The sequence below is a fragment of the Dipodomys ordii genome, unplaced genomic scaffold, assembly GCF_000151885.1.
Source record: "Dipodomys ordii isolate 6190 unplaced genomic scaffold, Dord_2.0 Scaffold89, whole genome shotgun sequence".
NCBI classification, from domain to species: domain Eukaryota; kingdom Metazoa; phylum Chordata; class Mammalia; order Rodentia; family Heteromyidae; genus Dipodomys; species Dipodomys ordii.
In genome coordinates, this window is record NW_012267305.1 from 1,354,157 (window position 1) to 1,381,965 (window position 27,809).

Sequence of the window (27,809 nt, forward strand, 5' to 3'; positions counted from 1 at the left end):
GAGCAGGAGCTGGCAGACACCCTTGGGGTGGGCACCTCCCTGGGGAGATCAGCCACTTGTTCCTTAACATGATGCAGCACTGCGTGCAGTTACCTTTTAAGCCCACAACTGAGGGCAATAACAAAATGAGATTCACCCGCCACCACAGCATTTATAGGAACCAGTTGATGAGCTCACAAGAGCTGCTCCACACCTACCAGGCCCAGCCAGCCAATAGCCTGGGGGTGAGGATGAGCATGGAGGGAGAATCCTAGTTGGGGAGACTTGTCTCACCCCCATCCACTTTGCACAGCAGCTGGGGCCTGAGTCTCCAGCAGAACATGCCTGTCATCATGTGACAACCTCCAGTGGCTCCTCCCCCTGCCCTGACAGTACGGTCTGACCTTGGTCTCTAAGCCCCAGCTCATCTCTCACCAAGTCTAGTCTCTGCTTCCTCAAACACTTAGAACTGCACCATCATGAATGCCACTGGTGACCCATCCTCCTGGAGGGTCAACAAGACAGCAAGAGCACCAGGCAGAGGAGGAAGGACTAAGCGAAGGCAGCAGGTACCTCCAACACAAAAGGTGCTTGGTACCCAGCATTGAGAAGGCTCAAAACAGCTGCACTTCAGGCCACAGGGAGGGGGACAATGATGTCAGGGTCTCCTAGCAAAGCCAAAGGCCATGGTGAGGTGAATCACAGCTGTGTGATTACTTTTAAATTCTAGCTGGTGTTTTTTCTTATCTGTGAGACCATTTCATTCCATGGACATAAGGGGACACTTTGTGATCAAGCTTCCATAACATACCACACACATACACATTCATGCACACACACATACAGATGTGCACATACACATACATTCATACATGCATATGTGCATGCACTTCCACATACCACATGTCCATCCATGTACACATGCATACACATGTGTTCTCTCTCTCTCTCTCTCTCTCTCTCTCTCTCTCACACACACACACACACACACACACACAAACACACAGTGCGGCCTCAGGAGCAGAGCATGTAAAGGAACACTGTTGTTCAAATGTACCACTGTCACCTTGCATCTGCAGTCTACTTTTGTGTATCTTTTTCAGGTAGCAGTTTCATTTGCCACCAAGCAGAGACACATCTGAAGGAATCACCAAACCCCGAAGCTTAAATACAGAACGAAGCTAGAGAAACCTATGCCATGAGTACCCATGCATGCTAGTCTGCAAGGCATAAGTCAAGAGGGCACCAGGTGGGTACCACTAGCCACCAGCCCACTCAGTCATGCTCTGAAGGATCCCGAGAGGGGGCATCTTTCAGCAGCGGATCTTGCCACCCTCCTCTCTGAGAAAGAAGGTTCGTGGACCTCCCCTGGCCTCTCTTCCCATCTTCCTCCCATCTTGCATCACCCGGACCACTATCTTGCATCAGCACACTTCCCTGACATACTGTGCACACATCCTCTTTCCCATCCATCTTAGTGTTGCCAGAGAGAATGTTCTAGAACACCCACCTGGTCCCGTTGTGTAAGTGCCCACTCACCCCTCTAGCATCAGCCCACTTTCCCCAACACATTGTGTGCCAGCACTTAGGAGGTATCTCCCATGTGTCAGTTGCATTTAGGGTAAAGCTGTGCACTGTGCTGAGAGAACACAAAAATGCGTACCAGACACTTGGTATGCACTCGTGTCACACTTGTATCCCTTGTGAGGTCTCAGTGAAGCTCTGGACCTTACTCCACATCAGGAGCTCATCACTGCCAGAGACAGAATTTGGTAGGGAGCATTCCGAAACTCCATGCACCAGGCAGCAAGATCCCAGGGGAGTTTTGGCTTCTCTGTGCTGTGTCCTTCCTGTGATCCCAGTCATCCTGCCAAAGCACACTCTGCTTACACATGACCCAATCTGTCCAGGTTTGCAAACATATTTCATGCAGGATGGAAGTTTTACAGAACATTTGGTCCCTGTCCTCACAAATCTGCAATGGAGAGGAAGCCAGTGGATCACAGCCGGTGGAGGGGCGGGGTGGGGGGGGAACCAAAGGTAGTCAGTTTTCATACTCTGCTAATGTTAAAGACATTCCAGAAAATATCTGGTCTTCTGAGCCACCTGGACAGCTAGGTGGTAAGTCTAAGTAATTTTAAATAAACCAGTGATTTCCTGGCACTCTATAATTCTCCCCTGTTACTAAAGAAGATCAAACAGAAGCTGCCCAAGAAAAAAAAAATTGAGCAAGTGCCTGCATAGGACAGTAATACATGAGAATAAGGAGGAAGCTGCTAGAAGCGGGGCCTGGTTTCAGTTCCCGAGTAAGGCTGAAGCGTACATGGGGAAGCATGTTTAGCATGCTGCACAATGTAACCGAAGTCAGACCTGGACTCCTATGTGGGAGAAAAAGAGACAACGGGTGGCAGGCAATGACAGACTTACATCTTGGGCCTAGTTCAGAGAGGAGGATGAGTGCTGGGCACAGCACTCATCACAAAGTTCAAGAAAATACTTCCTGAGATCCTAAAGGTGGCTTGGGTGACTTAAGAGAGCATAGAAGAAGCTGTGTGCAATAAAGCATCCAGAAAAGATATGAGTGTGACTAGCTTGGGCTGTGGTGTGAGGGCACAGAGAATGCAGGAAAAGACAGGTAGAGCAGGTATCTGCAGCAGCAGGCCACACATGGCTGATGGGGCTCATGGATGAGTGTACATGAGTGTACTTTCCTAGCCAAGGAATGGTTAGTACAGGGTCAATAGGCCTCCAAGTGCCAGAGCTGCACAACTGCAAAGGAAAAGGAGGAATTTGGACTTCTCTGGTTAGTGGGACTTGGGGATGAAACAGAGCTTGTGAAGTGAGGGAAGGTAGAGAAGGAAGAGGAGAGAACAGAAGATGCCAGGTTTCTGTGTCCTTGCTGACAAAGAGTGGTGGTAAGTGGTCCTGGTAGCTGCTCATTAAACCCTCAGAGCATCCATGGATGAGGGCTCCATGTGTCTTCTTCCTACTTAGAGGAGATCACAGGTGGGGAACAAGGCCAAATTAAGACCAGAAACACTAATTGGTGGTGCCTGACTTGTAGCCAGAGCTCAGCCACTGGGCACAGGAAGCAGGTCCAGGCTTGGCTGATTGGCCTGACTATGCATCATGTTCTGTTTTATCAAACCCTGTTATTGTTACTATGAAAGAATGTGACAGGGCAGGGGAAACTATGCCCCCTTTTCAGAAGGGTTCCAGCTTTAGAAGCCTGTTTTGCTACCAGTCTAAGCAAGCTTCTACTTGTTCCTCGCAGGCCTTCCCACTACTTCCGCATGTATGGGAATTAGAGAAGGTACTGTTCCACCCACAATACTTCAGAGTGTTTTCGAAGAGTAAGAGGCAAATGCAGTGGGAGACAGTATACTTTCTACCCCTTCTTTGGCGGAAGGGAGATATTAAAAATTTGGAACTTTAACCCAGCAAACGGCATTGAGGTTGCCACGTGGGAGGAACCTACTGGAACATGACCCTGGCAGAGGAAGAAGACCATGATTATGTTAACGCTACCATGCACACAGTTTTACAACACTTTTCTTCACTGGGAGAAAAAGATGCACTCTTAGGAAAAGAAGAAAAACAAAAGGATACCTGTGGTCTCATCCGTGGATTCCATCGTACGTAATAGTTTACCCATAATTCCAAATGACTCAGACTAGCAACAGGATATAAAACGTGGTTCTCATAATTCACAAAGAAGGGATTCAAAAATTCGTCTAGCTGGCTATTGATATATGACCATAAAGATACAGTCTTTGTATATATATCCTGCAAAGCAAAACAGGAATACATTGAAGTAAACTTTTCTTCAAAGCCTCAAGAATCAATATGGCATAAAAAGGACTTGAATAATATAATGAATGCAAAGACAAAAGTGCATGAAATTTACTAAGCCCCGTCTCCCATCCTCCACTCTGCATGATTTCATGCTGTCCTGAGAAAATATATTGCTGAAGTTTGGCAGCATCTGGCAAATCTGTCTGTGGGGTAGGAGAAGAGTTTTTTTTTAACACTCATTAAGATGATAGGGTGCAGCGATAACAATTGGATACTTTACCTAATGAGGAATGTGGGTGGAAATTACAGATAAGATCCCTTACAAACTAGGTATGGGATGTGAGTTCAAGGCCAGACCAGGCAAAGTGAGACCCTATCTTGAAAACAAAATTGAAACAAAAGGGCTGGACATGTGGCTCAAGTGATAGAGCATTTCCTTAGCAAGCACAAAATTCTGGGTTCAATCCTCAATACTGAAAAAAAATCCCTCATAATGGAAAGCTTTGTCTATTGGCAGAAAAGTACACCATGATGGCAGGCTGTAGAGGTTTCACATACATTCACATACACATATATTTCATTATATCTTCCCATCAGTTTTACTGTACATATTTGGAAATGCTATAATTATTTGTATTGCTCCTCAGAATGAAAACATTTCAAATCTATGAGCATGGGAGAGCACAGTTAGGGCAGACAAATAGGAAACAATGGATGTAACCAGGAAAAGTGAAGAAACAGTGAGGTCAAGTGAATGTTGCATCATTCCATTACTACAGGACTGCTTATTTACAAGCTGACTTCCCACAGGAACATTCAAGATTAACTATTTCCTTTTTTATTTTATTTTTTTATTAGTCATGGAGCTTGAACTCAGCACCTGGGCACTGTCCCTGAGCTTTTCTCTTCAAGACTAGCACTCTACCACTTTGAGCCACAGCACTACTTGTGGTTTTCTGGTAGTTAAATGGAGATAGTCTCACAGATTTTCCTGCCCCAGCTAGCTTTGAGCCATGATCCTCAGATCCCAGACTTCTGAGTAGCTAGGATTACAGGCATGAGCACTAAGCACCTGACTTTTTTCATTTTTATATTTATAAGGGAAAAACGACTGATAATTCAAAATACCCAGAATAGCCAAGATACTCTTTAAAAATGAACAACAAAGAAGGAAGACTCACAGTTCCCATTTTCAAACTTACTGCTGTTCTGTAAAAATACCAGTGGGGCTGCCATAAAGACAGATACATAGATCAATGGTAAAGTGTACAGAAAGCAGCAATTCTTATATTTACAGCTAACTGGTTTTCCACTTGGATGGCAAGATAATTCAAGGGGGTAAACACACTCTTTCAATAAGCAGTGCTGGGGCAACTAGGTGGGCAAAACAAAAGAATGAACCTCAGCCCTCACCTCACACCATATACAAATAGTAACTCAAAATGGATTACAGACCTAAATGTAAGAGCTGAAACTAAGACACTCTTAGAAGAAAACAGGACCAAATCTTTATGGCTCTGGCTTGGGTTAATTAATAGATTCTTGACTGTGATACCAAATGGGACAAGCAACAAATGAAAACAGTGATTTTGAATCCATCAAAATGAAAAAAAAACAACAACAAACTTCTGTGCTTCAAAGGATACCACCAAGACAGTGAGTAGACAAGTAATAGAAAGAAAAGTAAACTTTGCAAATAATATAAAGCACTTGTATATAAAATGTGTAAGGAATTCTTACAACTCAACAATAAAAAAGCCAACCCAATTTAAAAGTGAGCAAAGGAATAGAATACAGTTTCTTCACAGAATATACACAAACAGCTACTAAGCACATGAAAAGATACTACTCAACATTAATTGCTATAAAAATATAAATCGACACATCATATAATTCACTAAGATAATGAAAAAAATGGTTTCACTGCTTTGAAAAAAATACACAGCTTCAAAAGAGTTACGACATGAACCAGCAATTCCATTTCCAGACAAAATGATAGCCTATGTCCACACAAATATTGGTTCACAAATATTTGTAGCTGCACTACTTATAAGAACCAAATGGTGAAACCAATTCATATTTCTATCAAGTGATGAACGGACGGACAAAATGTGATCTATCCACATAATGAATACAATCAGCCATAAAAAGGAATGAAGTAGTGACACAGATTAACCCTGGAAACACTACTGTAAGTGAAGGAAGTCAGGCACCAAAGTCTATCTACTGGAGGATTCCATTTGTATAAAATCTCCAGAATAGGCAATCCATAGAGACAGGAAAAGGATTAGTGCTTGCCAGGGGCTGAGGAAATGGGCAGGGATTGCTAATTGGTGAGAGGTTTCTTTGTTGGGGGGGTAATATGATTTTATAAAATTAGATATTGGTGATGGTTGCACATTCTATAAGTATACTAAAACCACTGAATTATACACTTAGAACAGTGAATTTTATGACATATAAACTATATCTCAAGAGCTTTTTTTGGTGCTGGTGCTGGGGCTTGAATTCAGGGCCACGTTGCTGCCCTGAGCTTTTCTATTCAAGGCTAGCATTCTACCACATGAGCCACAGCTCCACTTTTGGCTTTGCTGGTGATTAGTTGGAAATAAGAGCCTCATGGCATTTTGCCCACCCTGGCTGCCAACCACAATCCTCAGATCTCAGCCTCCTGAGAAGGTAGGATTACAGGCTGGCTCAAGAGCTTTTTTTGTTTTAAGAAGAATAAAATTTCCCCCTCCTACCAAAAAGTAAGTAGAGTCATAGTTTATTGAGCTTCATTCTGCTGCTGAGATTGTTTTAAATGCCTTTATTGAGGTAAAATTCATATATCATAAAATTTACTCTTTAATTATTTTCTTGAGTTATATTTAACAGGATTTCCTTACACTGGGCTGCAAGACGTGAATTTTGTCCTACTCCTTAGACACATAGGTTAATTGGGTCCCAGCTACTATAAAGTAAGAGACTTTACTATACATATGGTTTGGGGTTGCTAGAAACTTGGGGAGGGCATCCTCATTATAGACAGCAGCAAGACTTCAAGTGGCCCTTGCTGGGAAAGGAGCCTGAGCAATGTAGGAAGCATGACACTTACTTCTTTGAACCGCTGTTGTTCACAGTTGCACAGAAAGGTCCCAAAGAGACAGCTGTAAAGGTGATCCAAAATTGTAATCAAGAATAGTTCATTAAACTCGAACGCTGAAGGAAACTTAAATGGAGAAAAAAATAACGTTTAGTCTAATTTTAATATTAATACCACTTATTTGTGAAAGGTAAAATATAAATTGGCACATTCTCATATCAAAAGGAAGACTAAGCTTATGTAAAGCAACAACCTAAAGTTTCAAGTCCAACTGATAGATCTGGTTGAAAAATAACCAAAAGCAACAATCTTTCTTGTGCAATTAAATGCTTACTTTTTTTTTTTTTGCCAGTCTTTGGGCTTGAACTCAGGGCCTGGCCACTGTCCCTAAGGTCTTTTTGCTCAAGGCTAGCACTCTACCACTTGAGCCACAGTGCCACCCATCTAGCTTTTTCTGTGTATGTGGTACTGAGGAATGGAACCCAGGGCTTCATGCAGGCTAGGCAAGCACTCACCACTGAGCCACCTTTCCAGCCCCTAAATACTTAAAATTTTATGCAGTGTCTATTTTTCACTGGGTAAAACAGAACATAGGAACATTCAGAAAGCTGGATATAGTATATAAAACAAATGTTTTCAGCTTTTGGCAACAGAGGACTGGGACTCCAAGAGAAGGGAAGTAAATGAGAGGATCACTATTATTATCTTAGCTGGTTCATTTGAAAATCATTAATTCACTGTGGTAACAGAGTAAGGAAGAAAACCCACAGGATCATCTCAATTGTTTTAAGTAGTTCATAGTGGGTTTCTGCAGAACTCCAATGAAGATTGTTAGCATTGTCATCAGGTTTTAGCCAGAAGCTACCACTTAGTAGCCAGGAGATGGGAAATAATAATAAGGAACCCAATAGCAGACATAGAGCAACTGCCAGGAGCCAGAATCCTAATTTTAAGCACAGTGACATATTGATTACCCATTGAAAGAAGCAAAAACCAGTAGAAGAAAACCAAATAGAACTGTCTAGCACATATGTGTTTAAATTAGTATATATTAACGACCTATTCTCAGGCTGGAAATACATGCCTACCTCAGGAGGGTAAGGCCAACTTGGACCTCTAACACCACAAAAACAACAACAACCAAAAGAACTGCTTTTCCAGTCACAGTGATTTTCCATACTATCATGACGAAACCTAATAATCAGGTGTGGGGATCATGACATGGTACATAGTATGGAGATTCCTGGATTTCTCAGCTTGACTCCCGTTTTCTAGCCATTCAGCCATGCCCCATTTCTAATATATGCCCAAATATAAGAATAAGGACTCAGCAGTTAAGGAGACTAAGCAAGTTCCTTTCATCTGACAAACATGGAGCAGAAGCATAACTAACTGACTGAGGAGTAGAGTCTTACATTGTTCAGCATATGGACAAGATGGTTAACAATCGCCATTTGCAGAAGGAAAGTAACTTTTGGTGTGAAATTGGTCCTATCTGATTTTCTATTTATACTTTTAAGTGAATTAGAATCAAACTATATTAAGTAACAGAAGTCATATTTTACACACATACAAATACTCATTTTGAATGGAACAACAGTGAAAGTTTAGCTAATTTTGGCTGCAAGATACATTTGAGCCCAAGATTACCTAAGTCAGAAATACACTTGAAATCTCTCACCTGCCTTGTCATTTGCCAAACACAATCAATAAACTGAAGAAATATAGGGGATCGGTCAGCATCTGCGTGGTTGTCATCACCATGGCCCACTCGCTGAAAAGACACAAATGTTAAATATCTTCATGTATGTTACTATATGACCAAAAGGCAGTTCAGCCACTCAGACGGCTGAGATCTGAGAAGCACAGTTGGAAGCCAGCCTAGGCAGGAAAATCCATGACATTTTTGTTGTTGTTGTTTTTGGTGCCAGTTCTGGGGCTTGAACTCAGGGCCTGGGCACTGTCCCTGAGCTTCTTTGGCTCAAGGCTAGCCATCTAGTGCCACTTAAGCCACAATGCCACTTCTGGCCTTTTCGGAGTAGCTTACTGGAAATAAGAATCTCATAGACTTTCCTGCTCACACTGGTTTCACACTGTGATTCCCAGATCTCAGCCTCCCAAGTAGGTAGGATTACAGGCAAGAGCCACTAGTGCCCAGCTGAGATTCTTATCTCTAACCATCAAAAAGTTGGAGGTCGAGCTGTGTTTGAACAGTAATAGAGTGCTAGCCTTGTATAAAATCTCAAAGACAATGCCTAGGCCCTGCCCTCAAGCTCCAGGACCAGTACAAAGAAAAGTCACTTAAGTTGCCTAGTAGCAAGGGTTGGGTCTCACCAGGCATAACAGAATTCCTGGCACATTGTAAGCACCCACAAACATCCACGAAATTGAATTGACTTCCATTTCTTTCTTTTTTTTTTAATTTTATTTTATTTGTGAAGATACTGTACAGAGGGGTTACAATTACATGGGCAGGATAATGCGTACATTTCTTACCAAGCATTGCAGCCTCCTCCTTTTGTTTACCCTTCACATCCCTTCCCAGCCTCCCCCCTCCCCCCCAATCCCAATCTTTCTCCTTCCCCCCCTTCCCCCCCCTGCACCAACATTGTAAAGCTCGTTTTGAACATGACAACTTGTACTTCTCATTGTTGCAACAGGTCCACCTGTATCTTTAAACAACTGGTTTTCCCCATCTCCTCCTCAAGTTATACTGACATCAAATATAGTGAAAGCAGGGGTTATACTGTGGGGGAGGGACATACAAAGCAACAAAGAAATAATCTTATAAGTGCATTAGAAACATATGCATGAAAGAAAAAAACATTAAGATACATATCTAAGGGTTCATTTTCCTGACATCACATTATCTGACCTTTTCCGCTTGACTCATAGATATACTAGATATTGCAAATAAGGGAAACCATGGGACCTATGTTTCTTTGGTCCTGGCTTACTTCACTTACTATAATTTTTTCCAAGTTTTTCCAGTTCCTAACAAATGGGGCAATGTCATTCTTTCTGATGGAGGCATAGAATTCCATTGTGTATATATACCACATTTTCTTGATCCATTCATCCATCCATTCATCTACTGGACTTCCATTTCTTTCATGCAACTAAATTTCAGTTTATAGATATGGTGATTGGTTTTCAACTTCTCTTTAATATAGTTGATTGACTTCCATTTCTTCCATGAAACTAAATTTCAGTTTATAGGTATGGTGATTGGTTTTCAACTTCTCTTTAATGTAGCTGACATCAAGAAATGATAAGCAACTATATAGCTACCATATCCATTTAAAGGGGATCAAGACCACCACCACCACAACTGCCTAGAACTGATGTGGGTATTACTAATGGCTCAACAAGCATGTTGTAAATCCAAGATCCGGTCTCAACCAATAAAAGCTGAGAGTTAGTGCTATGGGCCTATCATTCCAGTTAAGTGGAAAGTGTAAATATGATGACTTGAGGTCCAGCCCATCTCAGGCATAAAGGCAATAAATACAAGACCTCATTTAAAAAATAACTAAAGCAAAAGGAGCTGAAGATGTGTCTCAAGTGGTGGAGTATCTAGCAAGCACAAGGTCAGCCAGAGTTCAAACCCTAGTGCTGGCCAGAAAAGAAACAAACAAAAGAAAACAGGAATTACCAGCAAGAGAAACTACATAAACAATACAAATTCATGGTGAATGAAGAATATCCTTTTTTTTTTCAGACAAGGTCTCAATACGTACCATAGACTATCTTGGGACTCATTATTGTAGCACAGGCTGGCCTCAAACTCATGACATTCATGCCTCAGCCTCCAGAAGGCTGGGATTACAGACATGTGCCATCACACTCGGCTAAACAGTGTATGTATTTTCATGTGATTAGTAGGTCAATGAAGAAAAAGAAAACATAATTTACCAGAACATTTGGGATACAACAAAGGTGGCTCTAAAAGGGATATTTCTACCTATAAGTACATATGTTAAAAAGTCAGAGAGATCTCAAATAAATAAACCCTAAGGCTATATGTAGCAAAACAAGAACTAGGCAAACCCCAAAAACAGTAGATGGAAAGCAACAATAGAGATCAGGGCAAAATTAATTAAATCAGCAGCTTTTCAGTTTACCACCACTAAGTAGTCAGAAACAGAACTGGGGAATCTATCACATTCACAATCACATCAAAAATACTTAGGAATACACTGAGGATATGAAAGATCTCTACAATGAAAACTCTAAAACACTGAAGAAGGAAACTGAAGAAGGCATGAGTAAATAGCTATACTATTTAAAGCAACCTACAAATTCAGTGTAATGCCTATCAAAATCCTAATATCATTCTTTACAGAAACAGAAAAATTAATCCAATAATTCATCTGTAAGCATAAAAAAATACCCAATAGACAGCTGGGCACCGGTGGCTCATGCCTGTAATCTTAGCTACTCAGGAGGCTGAGATTTAAGGATCACGGTTAAAAGCCAGCCCGGGCAGGAAAGTCCGTGAGACTCTTATCTCCAATTAATCACCAAAAAGCTGGAAGTGGAGCTACGTCTCAAGTGACAGAGCACTATCCTTGAGCAGGATTGGTACACACACACACACACAAATTGCCAGCTAGAGCACTATCCTTGAGCAGGACTGGCGCGCACACACACACACACACACACACACACACACACACACACACACACACACACACACACACACACACACACACACTGCCAGCTATGGGCAGGTAGCTTAGACCTGTAGTCCTAGTGGCTCAAGGAGCTCAGATCTGAGGATTATGGTTTGAAGCCTACCAGGCAGAAAAGTCCATGAGATTCTTATCTCCAATAAACTACTTACCTACAAAAAAAAAATCTAAAAGTGGAGCTGTTGCTCAAGTGATAGAGTGCTAGCCTTGAGCAAAAGAAGCTCAAGGACAGTACCCAAACCTAGAGTTCAAGCCTTAGGACCAGCACCAAAAGCAAAAAACATACAAAACAAAACTAAACTAAACAACAAAAAAACCCCAAAATCCAAACAGCCAAAGTAATCTTGAGCCAAAAGAGTATTGCTGGAAGTATTACAATACCTGACTTCAAATTACACTATAGAACTATAGTCACAAAAACAGCACGATACTAGCACAGTACTGGCATATAGACCAACAGAAAAGAATGAAAGGTCTGGAAATAAACCCATACCATTATAGCCTTCTGATCTTCGACAAAGAAGACAGAGAAATAACAGTCTCTTTGACAAATGGTGTTGGGAAAGTGCCTATCCACATGCATAACAGATGGTAAACGTGTGAAAATGTAACAGTGCAATCCTCTCCCCTGTGTAACTAATATAAGGTAATAAAATATAATCACAGAGCTAACACTGACCTGGCACTCAACAGGGGACAGGCACTGCACTAAGCACTGGAGACATCCAAACTCCTTCCCCATGCTGCATGCATTTCCAAAGGGTGTAGAAAACAAGTCAAGAGAAAGGAAGGACTGTATCTAAAGAACTGACGAGTCAGCTGGGTGCCAGAGGCTCATGCCTGCAATCCTAACTACTCAGGAAGCTGAGATTTGATGATTGTGGTTTGAAGCCAGCAGGGGCAGGAAAGTCTGTGAGACACTGATCTCCAATCAGCTCCTCAGAAAATGAAAGCTGGAAGTGACACTGTGGCTCAAGTGGTAGAGTGCTAGCCTTGAGCAAAAGCAGCTCAGGGACAGCACCCAGGCCATGAGTTCAAGTTCTAGGTCATCCAAAATAAAAGAACTGGGCCTGAAAATCAGAGGTTATGGACTTGCCTCTTCTGCTCTGGACTTCTGTCCAAGTACACTTGCCCCCATGCCAAAGCCACTGTAGTCCTTGCACTGCCCATCCTGCAGACTTCGGTAGTATTCCAAGTCAATGCAAGGTAAAGATGAAGCCTCAGCTGGTCAATAGATAGCACAGGCTACAGTGAGCTTCCAATTGCACTAAGATGCAAACCGCAGCCTACGAGTGCCCCACCAGATGACCCAATAATTCCACTCCTACCTATATAGTCCTCAAATTAAAACAGGTCTTTGTGTGCTGAATAAAGTGACCCCTCCATCTCTCAGGACCTCAGAGTGTGACTGCACTTTAAAAAACATGAAATTAAAATGAGGCCATTAGAGAAGGGTCCTAACCCAATATGATGGGTAGCTTTAGGAAATATCAGTGGCACATGTCAAGGAGAAACCAATCCTGTTGTTAGCAACTTGTATTGGACTTACAGTCTCTCTAACTGTGTATCTACTGTGTAATCCAGCTAGTTAATACAGTAGTACTTTTTTTGAAAAAAACTTGTACATCTACGTTCATAGCCTAAGATAGAATCAAGGGAGGGTACATATACATATGAACAGATAAATACAATCTAGCATATGTACACAAGGGAATACTATTTAGCTATAAACGGAATGACCATTTGATATATGCTACTGTATAAACATTATGTCAGTAAATGGAAGACAAATACCATATGATTCTACATATATTAAGTATGGAAAATAGGCAAATCTATATAGATAAAAATCAGATTAGTGCTTGTTGGGGGCTAAAAAGGGAGGAGGAAATGGAAAGTGACTGTTTAATGTGTATACCATTTCCATATAAAGGAACGAATATATTTTGGGACTAGACAGATGGTTGCCACGCTGTCAATGTACTATAGGGTACTGAACTGAACACTTTAGAATAGTTAAATCTATGTGATGTAAACTTACCTCATTTTTAGAAAAAGCATAACTACGTTTTTAAAAGCTCTACTAGGAACATATAATGTTGTGATCCATTGTATTCTGTCATGGCAATTAGGGTGGAAGTTAGGGTAGCATCCAGGGGAGAAAGTCCACACATCTGTGTGTGTATACACATATGCTTGTGTGTGTGTGTGTGTGTGTGTGTGCTGCATCCGACAAGCATATATAAGACACAGCAAATAGTTAAGCACTGTCTCAACTTACCAGTGCAAACCGATGTCCAAAGCTTATCCACTCCTTCTCCACGAGAGCTTCAAATCCTTTAATGGTCCGGTAGTAACTGTCCAGCATCAGCATCGCCAGGGAGGTGAGCTGGGCTGTTCGGTCCCAGCCGTCACTACAGTGCACCACCACAGAAGTTTTCCCAGATTCTATTTTATCAGCAATTCTTACTGCTCCTGCAAGAAGCATCTGCAGAAAAGAAGGCATATTAGAAAAGGGATACTCTGAATTCAATTTCTATATAAAGCAATTCTGGAAAGAACTTTGAAAAGTCTGGCTAGTAAACCACAAAAGCATGGCATGCATGGGCTGGACATGTAGCTCAATGGCAGAGCCCTTGCTTAGCATGCCCAAGGCTTTGGGTTCCAGTCCTAGCCTTAAAAAAATATATATAGCCAGGTGCTGTTGGCTCACGCCTATAAGCCTAGCTACTCAGGAGGCTGAGATCTGAGGATCACAGTTCAAAGTCAGCCTGGGCTGGAAAGTCTGTGAGACACCTACCTCAAACTAACCCCAGGAAACAGGAAGTAAAGCTGTGGCTCAAAGTGGTAGAGTGCTAGCCTTGAGCAAAAAGGGCTCATGGACAGTGCCCAGGCCCTAAGTTCAAGCCCTACCAAAGGAAAAAAAATATATATATATATATATAATGCTATACAATCAATTGATTCCACTAGGAAATGTTAGTGTCATTTTGGGAATGGTTCTGTGGACTGAAGTCATTTCCTTGTGCCTGCAAGGCAGGTCCTCTCCACTTGGCTAGTCTATGTATCCAGCCCCTTTTTTCATAGGTTATTAGTTATTGATATTGGTTATAAACGACTGCTTTCTGTCCTGGCCTGCCTAGATTGCCATCCTTTCCCATGTCACTGGAGATGACAGGTATGTACCATGGTACCCAGCCACTGCTTAAGATGAAGTCTCTAAGACTTTTCTGCTTGTACTATCCTTGAATCACAATCTGTAGACCCCTACCTCCCATGCAGCTAGATTATAAACTTGAGTCACCACACCCTAGTAACATGATTTCAGGAATAATTTAGTATTTTGGGGGTGGGGGTTTGTTTTGGTTTGGCCGTACTGAGATTTGAAGTCAAGGCCTTTGTTTGCTAGACTGGCCCACAACCACTTGAGCTATGTCTCTAGCCCTAAACTTAATTTTCTTTTTTCCTAGTACTGGAGTTTGAACTCAGAGCCTTGCATTTGCTAGGCTCTACCATTGGAGCCATGCCTCTAACCTTCTTCGCATAACTTTTAAAGCCATGAAAAATTGTAGCAGTTAACAGAATCCTTTATCAAAGGGTCATGAAGTTCTTTTAAAAGTCTCACAAGAGCTGAGAGCTGGTGGTTCATGCCTGTAATCCTAGCTACTCAGGAAGCTGAGATCTTAGGATCCCAGTTCAAAGCCAGCCTGGGCAGGAAAGTCTGTGAGACTCTTATCTCCAATAAATCACCAGAAAACTGGAAGTGGTAGAGCGCTTGCCTTGAGCTGAAGAGCTGAGGGATAATGCCCAGGCTCAGAGTTCAAGCCCCATGACCAACAAAAAAAGGAACTCTCACAAGAGCCAAGGATTACCCTTTTCATGATGCTTGTGATATTCTCCACAGAAACCACAGTCCAAATGCCATCTGTGAAATCTATAAAAGCTCACCTCCACAGAACATATGCCCTCTTTTGTGATGTTGAGAAACCATTTGGACATAGATATACTTATGGCAAGATAGAAATCTAAATGAAAATCCAGATGAAAAAACTGAAAATCTTTACCCTAATATATTCTAGCCAGTGAGTTCCATCCACATTGGAGAACCACCGTGCCTCATCGATGGAAGGGTACACAATCTCTTTTAATTTACGGAGCGATTCTCTCATCACATGAATATTGTGGATCTCCAAGAACACGAGCTCTGCATTTGGGTAAGCACTTTCACTTTCATAGCCTCCACCCTTTGCCTGTGAAAAACAAAAGATAGTCATCACCTTATCTGGAATGAACTGGTCTACTGTTTCTAGTGCTACCAGGAAGACCACTAAGCAGCAACAAAGTCATCTGTTACTAAACCAACTAGAATCTTGTATGGATGTCCTAGAGCTGCTGGAACAAAGGACCACAAACTGGAACAAAGGACCACAAACTGGGTAGCTTAAAACAGGAGAAATGTACTGCCTTAGTTCTGAAGCTAGGATTACAGGCATAAGCCATGGTGTCCAGAGGAAGGTGTCATCTGGATGGACTCAGGTTCCTCTTATTTTCGATCAGCTGCCTTGTAATTATTGAAGGCCTGCCAGGCTACTGCAACAAGCTCTCTGGACATCTGCATGTCAGTCCCCTGCAGCAGGGATGGGTGCCCAGGTGACAGAACAGCAGTCTTAGACAGGGCTATGGAGGTGTCTAATGGCAGAATAGGCTCCCAGTGTCCAAAGTCTGCCTATCTCCCTGGAAGCACCCCCCCCCAAGCTATTCCTCTTTAGAGTTTATAGGATGCAGCCTTCCTTCCTCCCCTCTTCATTCCACAGGCCGGAGGCCAGCAATCCAGTTCTGTGGATGTAAGTGTATACAAGATCTCCATAGTCCCTGCTGTCAAGAGTCAAGGGCTAAGTATCTAGATACCCCATGGGCAAGGAATTACAAGTGTGTTGAGGGTCACTAAAAGGGAAGTGCAGAACACTATTGCATAAGAAGAGCTGTAATTACAAGGCCACTGTGGTAGTTCAGACAAGAGGTGACAAGTCTTCTTCTCCAAAACAAAGGAGAAGAGGAATAAATTTTTCCCAAATCATTTCATAAGACCAGTAGTATCTTGATGCCCAAACTAGACAAAAATAGCCCCCCCCAAAACTACAGACTAATATTCTTTATGAATATCAATGTAAACATCCTGACTAAAACACTAGCAAACCAAATCCAGCAGCATGTTAAGATTATACCCAATGACCAAGTGAGATTTATCTTTAAAATGTAAAGAGGCTGTATTACTTTCCCAGAGCTACACTAATGAAGTACCACAGACCAGAAGGCTTCAAAGCACTCAGATGAATTCTTTCACAGTTCAGGAGCCTTGAAATCCAAGATGAAGATGTGAACAGAGTGGGCTCCTTCTGGAGGCACTGAGGGAGACCCTATGTGTTCCAGGCCTCTCTCTTTGTGGCAGGTGTTGCTGGCAATCCTTGGACCTCCTTGGCCTTTAACACCAGCACTCAAGCTGTTTCTGCTTCCACAGAGCCACCTTCCCTCTTAGCATATGTGTATTTCTATGTCGTTTTCTTTAGGAATATCAATCATTGAATTTAGGGCCTACTCTATTCCAGTATGGCCTCCTCTAAACTGATTATAGCTACAAAGATCCTGTTTAAAAATAAATTCACATTCTGAGGTTCCAAGGTAGACACAATTCTTGCATGACAAATCATTGCCAATGGTGAAATCTGAAAGCTCTCTCCCTAAGATTAGGAATCATAGATGTCTGCTTTCACCTCTATGAGTCAACACTATGCTAGAGGAATAGGGAATCAGACAAGAAGCTATGAAAGGCATCTAGATAAAAGAAAGAAGTCAAAATGTCTGTTTGTGCATGCCATCATTATATATACATATGCAAAGTTGCTGGGGACTTGGACATATAAACAGGTTGGTGTGTTTTCTAGATGGCAATATTTAGAAGTCATTTTCTACATGCAATTTGGTATCCTACTTCTGTCTGTTCTGTATAGGAAACAAGTACAATACTCTGACCTTACACTATTAGATGTTTAGAAGATGGTGTATGTGTCAGTCTTCCTCCATCCCTGAATCCTTCCTGTCACTCAGGAATGCTGAGGTGACTGGGGAAAGGTGGGAAAGGCAGGAAGCACACTCTCTTCGAATTCTTAGAGCACAGCCCTGCCAGATTTGGGACTTCTGGACTTCAGAATTGTGAAAGAATGTGTTCCTGTTGTTGTAAGCCACCAAGATTGTTCTGATTCACATTGCAGCCCCAGGAAACCAGACCCTTTCTCATCTTCTCCCTGCTCTGTTTCTCTTCCAGTCTTCTCCATCATAGTAAGCCATATCCCACAGCTCACCTTCCAGTCACACAAGTGGGTAGTCTCCTTGACCACAAGGGATAAGTTTATCAATATCACATAGTGAGGACTAAAGATGCACCTATTACCACACGGAGTCCTTTATGTGCACTAGTCTCATGTAATTTTAACCCATGTACAATCCTTGACATGAGACACTGGTATTATCTTCCATTGTGCAGAAGAGAAACCTGAGGCTTAGAGAGAGGTTAAGAACTCTATAGAGCAGTGAATGGCAGAACCTGGAGGAACACTCAAAGCCAATAGGTCTCACCATTCTGCTACACTGTGTCACAGGTGGGCTTGAGTTCAGAGCCTTTGTGTCCTGGGAGAGAGCCAAGTAGAGACATGAAACATAATGAGATGCAAATTCAGTCTCAACCTCAGGAGCTATCAGGGTACAAGAGACTTGTGTCAAATTCAAGTCCAACTCAGGAAGGGACAGTGTTTAAAGTCCTGACATAGGAGAATTAGTAAAGAGGACACCCAAACTAAGCCTAAGGAACACTACTACTTGCTGGTGACAAGGACTAGTGAGGCAGACCAAGAAGGCCAGGCTGGAGAGCAAGAGGAACCTAGGGAATTAAGGTTAAAAAAGGCGAGAGAAAAGAGAAGTTCCTGGGGTCAGTAATGAGGGAAGCTAACTTGAATGGAATGCCTTCTTGGGTAAAGCACTTTGCTGGATCTTTAGTAGCTTTTCTTCATTTAAGCTTTTCATCTACTCCAAGAAGTAGGCTATAGTGTCATTCTCACGCTAGAAACAAGGCAATCACTATTGAGAGAGAAGAAGTAACTGCCTAGCATACATCAGCAAATAACCAAGCTCCTTCTACACCCTCTCAAGAGAACATTTTATTTTCCATAACGCCATAGTGGATAGCCACATGGCAGTTTATACAGCTATGTGCTCAATATGTCTGTGTCCTAATAAGCCAGATGGTTGGCTACATTTATTCCCAGTGCCTAGTATAGTGCTTGCTACATTAGGTAGGTACTCAAGTACTGAGGGGAGATGGCTGTGTACTTGTCTAATGGCTTCTTTATTCTTTGAAGTAGAAAGTGACAGCTTATACAAAGTATAAGATGGGGGAGGTGGGAGGCTGGATTTTTGTTGTAGACTGTGCTTAGTAATCATTAAGGAAAGAAAAGAAACAGGCTGGTTAGAGGAACAGGAACTCACAAGCACTACCAAGGGTGAAAATGGCAGGGTGATGACCATGGGCATAGACATCTGTCTTCTTGCCATCCTTGTTGAGTGGTACATCTCATCACACTGTTGGGTAGGTATTCAGGCTGCCTATAATGCTCTGCCCCACTCTACCCACTGACCTGAAGAACCAGGCTAGTTCAAGTCCACTTTCCTCTTGTTAGGCCACAGCTAAGCCCACAGAAAGGCTAGTCATTCCCTTCCTGTCCAGCTCTCCCAGGACACTGAGATTACTTACACCTCCTATTTATAACACCTCATCTTGTCTATTTCACTCACCATCTTGTTCCCAGTCAGGGCTTAGTGGATGTGTGCTACCCAAGTGTCATTTTATAAGTAGGCATGAGATGTGAGGAGCTACCATCAACTTTCTAATGTCGGAAATTATTTGTGGGCAAAGTTCTCAGCCAAATACCTGCCTGTAGCAACAAACTATGGAAAAGCTATCTATGAGAAACAGAAATGACTCAAACCAGAGCCTTTCCTATTTGAGGTAATAGTTTTCACTAGGTATAAAACATTGAGCTCCCTTCAGCTAGTGGGGTTCCAACAGAAGCCATCTTGAAAGGTGGTCTTATGTCACCTGATGACACTATTGTTTCTTCATGTGATTTATGGAAACTTCATGTATTTGCAGTTTCATATGGCCAAGCCCACTGCAAAGAGCTGCATAACAGATACGAATTAGTCAAATCATCATTCTGTTTCTTACAGTGAGGGACCTCAAGGTCCTTTTGCTCATTTCACGAAAATATCTGATCACTTAGATAGTTTTTCCCCTGTATCTTTACTTAAGGAATTCATCAGACAGGACTGTGAAGAAGCAATGAAAGAGACAAGATGTGAGTCATGTGAAATGCCAAACACAGCCCAGGGAAGGACAAGACCACTTCAAAAACTTGAACTTCCACTTGGGAGAAATTCAGTGGGCAGTTCCAAATGCAGGACAATTTATAGAACAGATAAAAAAAACAGTCAAATGCACAAAGGTATTAATAATGTACCTTGTTGGTATCTGCAACACTGTTCTGGCGAGCATCAAAGATGATCAGTTTGTGGGACTGGGCATTTGCATCCATTATTGTTTGCAGGTATTTTTCATCCTCCTTGCAACGTTTATCATTGGGACCCACCAGCGGTTGGCTGCAACGAGTAATCGTTGCTTGACTTTCTGGATGAATCCATGACAGCACCTAGTATTTTTAAGCAATACATATTAGTTATCTGTTATTAAATAGTATTCCTAAAGCAACACATGTTCAAATTACCTGATAGGAAAAACACAGTCTGTCCTGAAGTTTTTCCACAAAGACAAGAGTGGGCAAGCCAATCATATACTCTAGTGGTGGAAGGACTCAATGCTCAGTCAGGTTGAAACAAAGCTACCTGGACAAGCTCTAAAATTCTACTCTAGCTGGGCGCTAGTGGCTCACGCCTATAATCCTAGCTACTCAGGAGGCTGAGATCTGAGGATTGCGGTTCAAAGCCAGCCCGGGCAGGAGAGACCGTGAGACTCCTATCTCCAATAAACCACCAGAAAACTGGAAGTGGCGCTGTAGCTCAAGTGGTAGAGCGCTCGCTTTGAGCTGAAGAGCTGAGGGACAGCGCCCAGGCCCAGAGTTCAAGCCCCACGACTGACAATAAATAAATAAATAAATAAATAAAAATAAAATTCTACTCTACCTCTAAAAATCCTAAAGCAAAAAAAAAAACAAAAACAAAAACAAAAAACCTAAGTCTAATTATTAGTAAAGTCTAACCTAACCTTCCATTTTCCTTCAGTGGTTCAAGTAATAAGGATCATGCCAGATGTAAACTCTGGGCCTAAACTACTACTTCCTGCTAGCTATAATTGTTTCTGTAATAATGTCCCTCCCTCCTGAGTGGCTATAGCATTCTATCAGCATGAAGAATGAACCATTCTATAGTGATTTGATGAAACCTTTGATATAGACTGTTAATACAAAAGCAAGATCTTTCTTGCTGCTCTTTCATTATTCTCTACTACATTTTGAGAGCAAAATTTGTTACCCTTGCATTTAGAAGGAAATCAGACAAAAAGGGAGACACAGCAAAAAGAAGGTTTATATAATGAGGTATTTTGCAAGGATCAAAGGTATGCTTGGGTTTATTTTTCTCCTTTCCATACTGTGTGCTAGATTTTTTTCTGTCTTGTATGTTTCCAAGCTAGATCTACCACAGTATGTTTCTGTCAAAATGATAACATTTAGTACTTACAGGAACTCTGCCTTTTGCTCGAAAGGCTGCCACTTTTGAAAGGTCATCATCTTTTACACTAGTTGGCACAACAATGACAGCAGGGTAGGTATCACAGAACTCATAATTACTGTTTATTTTGGAGATTTTCCAGCTCTCATTTGGCAATCCCTGCAGGTTGTTAGAGGAGAAAAACACGAATTTTCACTTTGAAAAAGAATTAAGGGTGAAACACATCTATTTATTTCTAACAAAAAAGTCATTGATAACCTGTTCACTGTCACTTAAATAACAATGCCTCAGATAAAACGGACACCAGTGGGTTGGATCCTCACTCAGCCATTCTTTACCAGATCATTTCATAAAAAAATCTGGAAGATCTGGTCTACAAAGCTGGGTGGTTAAGCCTAGTTACCCTCCAGAAAAGGATAAACAACCAGGAAAAGCGTCAAAGGCGTTGGCCTAGGAAAACTGGGCACCCAGAAGTTGGAACACCTAAAAGCTAGGAAAGCTACAACTTGTTGAAAAATTTCTCCTCTCCATTTTATTTTTGAACTTTTAGAAAATAAAATATTTAAATTCTTCTTTTTAGTTGGATTGGCAACATACTCTACCTGTCTCTTATATTCAGATACTGGATCATAAACTTTCCAGCCATTAGTTGGAAACTTTTCTTTATAACTGAATGCAAACAGCACCTGAGAACAAAAACCACAAAACAGATGTCAGTATTTATTGCCATATAACAGATTCTAAGGCTTTTCAAATTCTTCAATGAGCTGAATAGATTAAGATTCTTAATTTAATCTGCAGTTTTTTTTTCCTTTTCCTTCCTTCCTTCCTTCCTTCCTTTTTTTTTGGTGCTAGTCCTGGGGCTTGAACTCAGGGCCTGGGCAAGTTTTTCCGATCAAGTGGCAAAGCACTTTGCCACTTGAGCCACAGCTTCACATCCAGCTTTTTTTATGGGGGTAGGGGGTGGGGGAAGGTTAATTAATTGGAGATAAGAGTCTCACAGGCTTTCCTGCCCAGGTTGGCTTCTAACTGAAATCCAGTCAACTTTCAGTCTCCCGAATAAACCAGGATTACAAGCATGAGCCACCGGTGCCTGGCTTAATCTGCAAATTTTGAAGTAATAAATTAGTAGCCTTTCTTAACAATTATATAGAACTAGCAACATTAAAATATTATAGTAGAAAGGCCAGAAAAATAGAGTTAAAGAAAAGCTGTGACCAAGGGGATAATTAAACAAAAGATCGTTGGAACTCTACAAATGCTTGCTGTAAAAGTTTAGTATGGTATACTTACTTGGCCATTAGAGAGAGGAAAAGCATGCTTGTTGAGGTTTTCAAATATCCCAAGTTTACGCTGCTCTTCCTGTTTATATGCAAGCCGCAAATTCCTCATATCCTAATAAAAAAGGAGCACAGTTGTCTACACAAAATGCATTCGGTACCTAAGAGGACCTACCATGCCATAACACATAGAATATCTCCATTCATGTCTCATTTTATACTCTATTGCTCTTTAACTATCTCCAATGAGATTAAAAATGTTAATTGGAGACTTGTAGAAAGGAACATATGCAGTGGGAAAGTCATCAGAATAAAGACTAAAGAACAATGTCTGTACATAAAGTTGTGCCATCGAGTCCTGTGCTCCTTCTTGCTAATGGTGGAGTTTGCTAATCTGGAGTTTGTTATGGACTTTCAGCTGCCCAAAGAGCCAATTATGGCATCCATTCTATCCATAAAACTGAAATACAGCAGATACTTCATCCTACACACTCACAGAAAGGACCCTGTACTACATAGAGACCATGGCCCTAGTAATATCCTTATAGCAATATAATGCTTCTTCTTTTTTTTTTTTTCAGTTGTGGAGCCTGAACCCTGGGTCTGGGTACTATCCTTGAGCTCTTCAGCTCAAGGCTAGCGCTCTACCACTTGAGCCACAGCACCACTTGCGGCCTTTTCTGCTTATGTGGTACTGAGGAATTGAACCCAGGGCCTTCTGCATGCGAGGCAAGCACTCTATCACTGAGCCACCTTCCCAGCCCAATATAATGCTGCTTTAAGATCACAATTTCTTACAGTATCCCCAGTGCAAGCTTATGGCCAAAGTTCCAAGAACAAGTCAGCGGGAACAATCCCAGAAAGGTCAACTCTAATGGAGTCATTTCTTCCCACAAACAATGTTTTAAGCATTGCTTCTCAATCTTTAAAAACCTATATCCTTAGCAGTTAAACACAAATAATCTCATTCTACTTTAACATTGAATGAATTTGGAAAGAAAATATGGCCACAAATTGAAGCAATAACAAACTGGGAAGTTATTAGGATATTATAACAGTAAAAGAATGGTAATAACCCAAATGTCAGTCAATGGGGGTCAGCTAAATTAACTACAGTACTGCTGAAGGAATACTAAAGAGTTATTACACACAAAAAAAGCAGGGCTGGTGATATAGCTTGGTGGTAAAAAACTTGCCTAGCATGCACAAGCCCTGAGTTTAATCCACAGTACTGAAAAACAAAGAAACAAAAGACAAAACACAAGAAGTAGCTTTATACATACTTGTATAAAGAAATTTCAAGGTAGTTTAAAAGGAGAAAAAGAAAAGAGTAGAACAGTGTACATAAGACACTACCATTACATGTTCAAATAAAGACTAGGCATGCATGCTTCCATGCACAGGGTATCCATAAAGGGGTGCATAAGGAATTGGGAATGCTGGGAACCTGCAGGGAGCGAAACATGGTGGCTTGGTGATCCAGGGAAGCAAACTTACTTTTCCTTCAACTCGTCTTTTGCATTTTTGAATTATGTATCACCTGTTAAAGAAATAAACCCCATACCTTGCAAGATTCTTAAACATGAGCTGAGAGGGTTGGAGGCTGGCCTTAGTAATCCTAGCTAGAAAACATTTAACTCAGCAGTTAGCAAATGCCCATCCCAGTCATAAAAATAGCCATGGGACACTTGCCAGGACACATAATTGCCTGCCATGCCCTACACTGGTCATACATACACCTTAGCTATTCAGTACTGCTCAGAGACAAAAGCATTGCAAGCCATGGAAAAGCATGTGCAAAGATCTTGGAGTGGGGCTGGGGAGGTAGCTCAGTGGTAGAGCACTTGCTTAGCATGTGTGAAGACATACCCTCAAAACATACATGATCTTGATATGAGACAAGTATGAGTACCTAAAGGAAAGCCAATAGGACTAGGAGGCAAGGGTGAGGGGGGGAGAGCAGCTCAAGCTGAAGCTACAGAGGAAAGTGAGTCAGGTTGACTCAAGCACACAAGAGCTTGACTGGAAGCTACTTAAGAGTTGTAAGAAGGGGCTGCAAGTATAGCTTAGTGCTGGGGCACTTGCCTAGCATGTCTGAGCCCCTGGGTTCCATCTCCAGCACCACAAAAAAAGAGTGATGAGAACTCAAAATCATAAAACTGACTACATCACCCTCTACTTTTAAGTCCTTTGGTGGCTTGTCACTTTTCTGCATGTGGACTCCTGTCTGGGAAGGACAGCTGCCATGTAACACAGAAAGTGAGTCTGCTAAACATGTGCTTTCATGATCTGTTAAAGCTAGAATTACTTTATAAACATATAAGTAAATACATAGGGTGGTATGCAAGTATATGCAAATGTATTAGCTGATATATGGTAGATTCAAGGGAGAACTCAAATAATCTAATTCCTTAGAAAGGCAAAGTCAACAAAGTACACACACCAAGAAATCAGTACTTGAACAAAGTGGGGTGAGGTCAAAGGAAGCAGGATAGATAAGAGAAGAAGGGTAGAAGATTGAATCAAGAATTCAATGTATAAGTTAGAGGAGTAGCTCATTTGGTAGAGCGCTAGCCAGTGAGTAAAAGTGTCAGGTACCAAGTTTAAGTCCCCGTCTTGAACTGAAAAAAAAATTAATGTATATCCTACAAAATTAAGAAAAGCGAGGGAAGGTATGGGTTGAGAGGAAGGAGTAAGAATGTTGAAAGGGGTAACACTAATCAAGATGCATTGTATTCAGAAACTGCATTGTTAAATGGCAACCCCATTGTACAACTACTTTAAAATTATAAAATACTTTTTTAAAAAAGAGTAACAAGCTCTTTGAAAAATTGCATTTAGCTGCAGTCTATGGCCTACCAGGGAGAGCTGTACTCAGAGATTTGATCCAAGTAAAGACATAAATAAAATTCCAAACCCAAAATTGAAGGAGCCCTGATAGGCAGGACCTCTTTCTGGTACTTAGGAAAGCTCTTATTAAACCAAATTACATGAGGCAAAGTCACTGGGAATAAAACATAAACATTAATGGTGTTTCCTAAGTGACTATTCACTATTTAAAATAACATACACTTTTCAGCTTACTTCATTGGAGGAAGGATTAAAAAATACAAAAACAAAAAATAAGCACAGCTCAAGGAGAAAATTCCAACATAGACAAAAAATTTTAATCTGAGATAAAATATAGAACATTGCTGTACTTTTAGTAAGTCTTTGACAACATACCATTCTAAATAGCAGTATAGAACACCAAAGTGGGTAAAGGATTAATCTCTGCTTTTCACTAGTATCTCTCAAATGTAAAAAGTAATACCTAGCACTCAGGTTATGTCAGGGATGTTAATTAGAAATACTGATGATTTCCATGGGTTAGATGACAGTTTGAATTCATTTATATGAGATTTGAGATTACTGCCCTGAAAACATTTGAATTATTAACAGTGCAACTCTTAACTATCCAAAGACCATGAAAGATAAGTCAGGGGAAGTTCTACACTGACTGTGTTCTTTCAGTTTTCCCTGCAGTGTGTAGTCTACCTTGCACACGATCTCTATACCGCAAGAATTGTCTCCATGGCTCTGTGCTCCAATCTTCTCAACTCTGCTGATCACTCCAAGAGGAACATCGAGGACGAAATGAGGGTCCTAGGTTTAAAAATTAAGATGAATGTAATTGAAGTCATACTGCAGTGGCTTCACATTTTAGGTCTTGGTATTTGCAGAGTTTCAAAGCATGTCCTCTTTGCATTTCTTCTTTGCCCAGCTAAGAAACTGAAGTCTGATTTATAGCATACTTGATGAATTATATGTTGAAACTATACTGGAACTTCCCCTCCAGATTCATGTGGTATTTTAACTAACTTTTGGTCAAAATATGAAATCTTTCTGCAAATACGACTCTCTAGGTTATTTTCAGAATGACAGGATTTCAGGGGACTGTTGACTTCTTTCTTTTACTATTCAAAAACTTTTTATAACACTTTTTTTTTTGCCAGTCTTGGGGCTTGAACTCAGGGCCTAAGCACTGTCCCTAAGCTTCTTTTTGCTCAAGGCTAGCACTCTACCACTTAAGCCACAGTACTACTTCTGGCTTTTTTTGTGTATGTCGTACTGAGGAATCAAACCCAGGGCTTCATGCATGCTAGGAAAGTACTATACCACTAAGCCATATTCCCAGACCTTACAACACATTTTAAAAAACTCACCCTCTCTACATTCTTAAAGTACATCTTAAAGTCCGTCACTGTCAGGGTTCCACTTACTGCTCCCATAAATGGGCAGATATACATGACATCTTTCACTGAAAGAAAAAAAAGTAACAATTAATGTCATAGACATGTGCTTCAATGACTTAGCATAACTTTCCAAATATATGTGCATGGGATTCCAGTTTTCTAGGACTTTTAAACTTTATAATTAATTATTACTTTAGATAGAGACACTGATGTAGAGTCCTCTAATAAAATTCAATTGTCTAAAACAAAACTCTGATTTGACAAGCAGGTTTTAAGTAAAAAGTTATGAGTAAGTTACATTTTGTAATTTTTTTCCAGGTAGTTAACATTTTTCCTGGGTGATAAATCTGTCATATGCAAAACAGTAAAGACATTACACAATAATTTAATAAATAACTGATACTTTACACAAATGAAAACTAAATACTGTACCCTAATTTACCTCCAAGAAAATCTTTTCTTTGGGTGGGGGTGAGGGTCGCTTGTGGGGCTTGAACTCAGGGCCTGGGCACTGTCCCTGAGCTTTTTTGCTCAAGGCTAGTGCTTTGCCAGTTTAGGCCACACTGCCACTTCTGGTTTCTTGGTTGTGAGAGAAGCCTTTTTACAGATGACAAAAAGTAGAACATTATTGAAGTATAAAAAGATTTGTTTCATGGCTAGTGGATGTAGCTCAGTGGTACAGCACCTGACTAGCATACATGTGGCCCTGTTGATCCTCAGCATTGGGGAAAAAAGGACTTATTTCAAGTTCTCATCAATATTGACTTTTTCTTAGCAATCAAGTCTATAACACAATAATTTCCTTTTTAATTTTCTTTTTTAATTTATTTTTTTGTGAACATACTGTACAAAGGGGTTACAATTACATGGGCAAGATAATGAGTACATTTCTTATCAAGCATTGTAGCCTCCTCCTTTGTTTCCCCTTCCCATCCCTTCCCATCCT

At 41.1% G+C, this 27,809-nt stretch overlaps 1 protein-coding gene across 2 annotated transcripts in view; it reads right to left on the reverse strand.

Annotated features, from left to right (window-relative positions):
* The window catches only part of Mtmr1 (myotubularin related protein 1), a 58,266-nt gene that overhangs the window by 2,993 nt on the left and 27,464 nt on the right, over window positions 1-27,809 (reverse strand). For both annotated transcript variants that reach the window (XM_013025977.1, XM_013025976.1), the window contains 11 exons: window positions 26,834-26,928; window positions 26,166-26,273; window positions 22,642-22,743; window positions 21,951-22,034; window positions 21,358-21,507; window positions 20,124-20,312; window positions 15,618-15,803; window positions 13,835-14,041; window positions 8,541-8,633; window positions 6,872-6,985; window positions 3,589-3,765 (listed from right to left, as the gene is read on the reverse strand). In XM_013025977.1, the coding sequence (XP_012881431.1) occupies window positions 3,589-3,765; window positions 6,872-6,985; window positions 8,541-8,633; window positions 13,835-14,041; window positions 15,618-15,803; window positions 20,124-20,312; window positions 21,358-21,507; window positions 21,951-22,034; window positions 22,642-22,743; window positions 26,166-26,273; window positions 26,834-26,928 (1,505 nt within the window). The remainder of the gene's footprint in view (window positions 1-3,588; window positions 3,766-6,871; window positions 6,986-8,540; window positions 8,634-13,834; window positions 14,042-15,617; window positions 15,804-20,123; window positions 20,313-21,357; window positions 21,508-21,950; window positions 22,035-22,641; window positions 22,744-26,165; window positions 26,274-26,833; window positions 26,929-27,809) is intronic.